Below are 3,959 nucleotides of genomic sequence, written 5' to 3'. Positions count from 1 at the left end.
CATTTGCAATTTGCAAATATGCAGGTTATCCTAGCTTTTTCATAACAATTACTTGCAATCCTGAATGGGATGAGATAAAACGTTCGTTAAAAGACACAGGGTTAAAAGCACAAGACCGTCCTGACATTGTATCGAGGATTTTTAACCTAAAGCTCGGTCAGTTGATAGCTGACTTCAAGCATGGTCAATTCTTTGGCAAGATAACGGCATGTAAGTTTAATGAAATCTATTATGTTATACATGTATCAAAATTAAAACCTAACAATGAGTTGGTCTCTACAGACGTCTGCACGGTAGAATTCCAAAAGCGGGGACTCCCACATGCGCACATACTGCTGTTCATGCATCCTCTATCCAAGCCTAAGTCACCAGATGATATTGACAAACTAATCTCAGCTGAGATTCCAGACAAGATCAAGAGGCCAAAACTTTATGGGGCAGTTGAAAAGTACATGGTCCATGGCCCGTGTGGCAGGTATAATAGTAAAAGCCCCTGCATGTTGAACGGTCGGTGCTCAAAGTATTATCCCAAGCCCTTTAGATCAAGGACAATGATTGATGATGGTGGGTTCCCCAAGTATAAGAGGACGGATAATGGTCGGATAGTCACAAAGAATAATACGGCCCTCGATAATTCATATATTGTACCATACAATCCATCACTACTACTGAAATACGGTTGCCATATAAATGTTGAGCACACCTGCCAAACGTCCGCAATAAAGTATTTGTTTAAGTACGTTCACAAGGGCAATGATCGGGTAACTGCTTCTTTCTACCAAACCAATGTAGACGGTGAGTCTGAACAAGTGGTAGATGAGATACGCAACTATTATGATTGTCGGTATATCTCAGCCTGTGAGGCAGCTTGGCGCATTTTTGGGTATGACATCCAACAGAAGGAACCTTTGGTCATCAGGCTTCCTTTTCATTTGCCAAATGAACACCCTGTTATATTCAGGGATTACGAAAACATTGTTGATGTAATAGATAGGGTTGATGGCAAGCTAACAAAGCTATTGGCCTGGATGCTTGCGAATAGGTTGTTTCCTTATGGTCGTACTCTTACATACAGTCAATTTCCTAACAAATTTGTCTGGAAAGATGACATATCCATGTGGATGCCAAGGAAACAAGGATTCTCCATTGGTAGGCTTTCGCATGTTCCCCGCGGCAACGGCGAGGATTATTACCTGCGACTTTTGCTCAACATACAAAAGGGATGCCTCAGCTATGTTCATTTGCGCACAGTCAACGGGGTTGTGTATGGTTCCTTCAAGGAAGCATGCTATGCATTGGGGTTATTGCAAGATGATAAGGAATTCATTGATGCTATAATAGAAGCAAGCACGTGGGCCTCTGGAAACTACTTGCGTGACCTGTTCGTGGTGCTCTTACTATCTAACAACGTTGTAAGACCCGAGGTTGTTTGGGAGCAGTGTTACCATGTATTGTCCGAGGATATCTTATTCTGTCATAGAAAAAATATGCAGTGTGCAGGTATGGTCGTCATTAACATGATTTCTTTGGTAAATATGTTGTATGATGGTTCAAATCTCTATTTGTAACAGATCGGTATCATTTTTTCATTATTTTTATTAGATCTTGAACTTTCACCGGAACAAATTATGAACATGACACTTGCGAAAATTGAGGACAAGCTTCAGGGTAATGGAAGATCTCTTAAAGAGTTTGACAAGATGCCTTACCCAAGTTCGGACGTTATTGATGGCTTAGAGGATCGACTCCTACTAGATGAGCTGAACTTTGATGTCGATGCCCTAACTAAGGAGCTTAACAACAACCTATCTAATATGAACATAGGTCAGAGAAAAGCATTTGATGTCATCATACAGGCAGTCAATGGTAACGCCGGAGGATTCTTCTTTGTTTATGGTTGCGGTGGTACCGGTAAGACGTATCTATACAGGACTCTATCAGCTGCAATTCGAAGCAAAAGGGGCATTGTACTGAATGTTGCATCCAGTGGGATTGCTTCTTTATTGCTTCCAAATGGACGCACAGCTCATTCAAGGTTTAAGATACCGTTGGAGTTGACAGAGGACTCAGTATGTTGCATTAAGCAAGGTACATCTTTGGCCAAGTTGATATGCAAAGCTAGACTTATTATATGGGATGAGGCACCAATGCTCAACAAACTTTGCTACGAAGCACTCGACAAGTGCTTTCGTGACATCCTGAGCTCAGAACCATATTATAATGCAGAATTACCTTTTGGAGGTAAGGTCGTGGTACTAGGAGGTGACTTTAGACAGATTCTTCCAGTCATTCCAATGGGCTCCCGTCAGGATATTGTTCATTCAGCTATCAATGCTTCGTATCTATGGCAACACTGTACTGTTCTAACCCTGACAGTGAACATGCGTTTAACTATTGGACCAACAGATAAAGCTGTGGATGATGTTACTGAGTTCTCAAAATGGCTGTTGGATATTGGGGATGGCTTGGTTGGGGATTCTATGGATGGGGAGTCAGAGGTGCATATTCATCATGACATATTGATACATGATTCAATTCGTCCCTTTGATGATATGGTTGAGTTTGTATACCCTAACCTCTTGGCTAATATTACTCAGCCATCGTACTTTAAACATCGATCCATCCTTGGTCCTACATTAGAGGTGGTCAATGAGGTGAATACGCTCATAATGGATCGTTTGGAAGGGGATAAAAAATTTTATTTAAGCTGTGATAGTTTGTGTGTTGAGGAAGGAAACATGGAGTCAGACTTGGACACAATTACACCGGATGTTCTTAATGCTATTAGCTGCTCTGGTTTGCCCCCACATCAACTAACTCTAAAAGTAGGTGTGCCAGTCATGCTATTGCGCAATATTGACCAGTCCAACGGTCTATGTAACGGGACAAGATTACAAGTACGGAAACTAGGAAATCATGTCGTTGAGTGCATGACGTTAACAGGAAACAAGGTTGGTCAGGTAGTCATAATACCGCGAATGGATATGATTCCTACCAACCAAGGTCTGCCGTTTAGGTTTCAGAGGAGACAATTCCCAATTATTGTGTCCTTCGCAATGACGATTAATAAGTCACAGGGACAAACTTTGACCACGGTTGGGTTGTACTTGCCAAGGCCAGTTTTTTCGCACGGCCAGCTGTATGCTGCACTATCAAGAGTAAAGTCAAAGAATGGACTCAGAGTGTTAATTCAGAATAACAAATGCAACGTGACCACTTCGACAATCAATGTGGTCTACAGGGAAATATTCGAGAATATCCACTAGACAGTAAAATCGATAACTATTCACAATCATGTCATAGTGAAATCGTCGAATTGTTAGGCTATTACAGGCAATATCTACCTTCAAATTTGTCCTACTTGCTAATCCAATCTACAAAATAACTGAGAAAACTTATAACTCATACTCTGTGAAACACTGCTAAATGTAAGACACGAACATACATTTGTCATATTCTCAAAATAATTACTCGCGAATGATTTTCTAGACCGATGCCGTGCAACGCACGGGCTAATGCACTAGTTTATTATGGAACCAAGAGCGTACAGAGTTCCGTATTCTTTAAATTTTTTTGTATCAAAACAGAAGTTAAGGAAATTAATGATGCTAAACCCCATGACGGTCAGTCATGTAAAGTTATCCTAACAAATAATATTAACATATTTATGATAATTATGATCACGATTGTTGAACCAAAATTAGTATCACCATTATAGAGGCATGTTAGAACGTGCTTAAGAAAGTATTGTTATGGTAGACCGGTGATTAAAAAAATGATAATGATAATGATTATTGTTATCTAGGTTGTTTCGCTATGGCCATCTACAATGTCTATCCAAAAGTTAGGTCGAGGCGTCAGTTTCAACCCACCGCATTAGATTTTGTCAAGACAATTAAAATTGTGTATAATTCAACGCAAGAATCAAAAGATAAGGAAAAAAAATTAAAGGAACCCAT

At 40.2% G+C, this 3,959-nt stretch overlaps 1 protein-coding gene and 1 pseudogene across 1 annotated transcript; both read left to right on the top strand.

Annotated features, from left to right (window-relative positions):
- The first annotated feature begins 341 nt into the window (after positions 1-341).
- On the top strand, positions 342-3,266 carry LOC107472552 (uncharacterized). Its single transcript, XM_016092067.1, has 2 exons — positions 342-1,500; positions 1,603-3,266. Exons 1-2 carry the CDS (start codon positions 342-344, stop codon positions 3,264-3,266), a joined length of 2,823 nt encoding a protein of 940 aa, XP_015947553.1.
- Positions 3,267-3,493: 227 nt separating this feature from the next.
- The window catches only part of LOC107472551 (stress response protein NST1-like), a 2,454-nt pseudogene continuing 1,988 nt past the window's right edge, over positions 3,494-3,959 (top strand).

The sequence above is a fragment of the Arachis duranensis genome, unplaced genomic scaffold, assembly GCF_000817695.3.
Source record: "Arachis duranensis cultivar V14167 unplaced genomic scaffold, aradu.V14167.gnm2.J7QH unplaced_Scaffold_157278, whole genome shotgun sequence".
Taxonomy (NCBI): domain Eukaryota; kingdom Viridiplantae; phylum Streptophyta; class Magnoliopsida; order Fabales; family Fabaceae; genus Arachis; species Arachis duranensis.
Note: the sequence above shows the minus strand (reverse complement) of the source record. Positions and strands in the feature narration are given on the sequence as shown.

Excerpts from the sequence above, each read along its gene's own strand:
- LOC107472552 (XM_016092067.1), top strand. The coding sequence starts at position 342 with ATGCATCCTCTATCCAAGCCTAAGTCACCAGATGATATTGACAAACTA. Across the intron at positions 1,501-1,602 it reads AAAAAATATGCAGTGTGCAG|ATCTTGAACTTTCACCGGAA; the intron begins GTATGGTCGTCA and ends TATTTTTATTAG.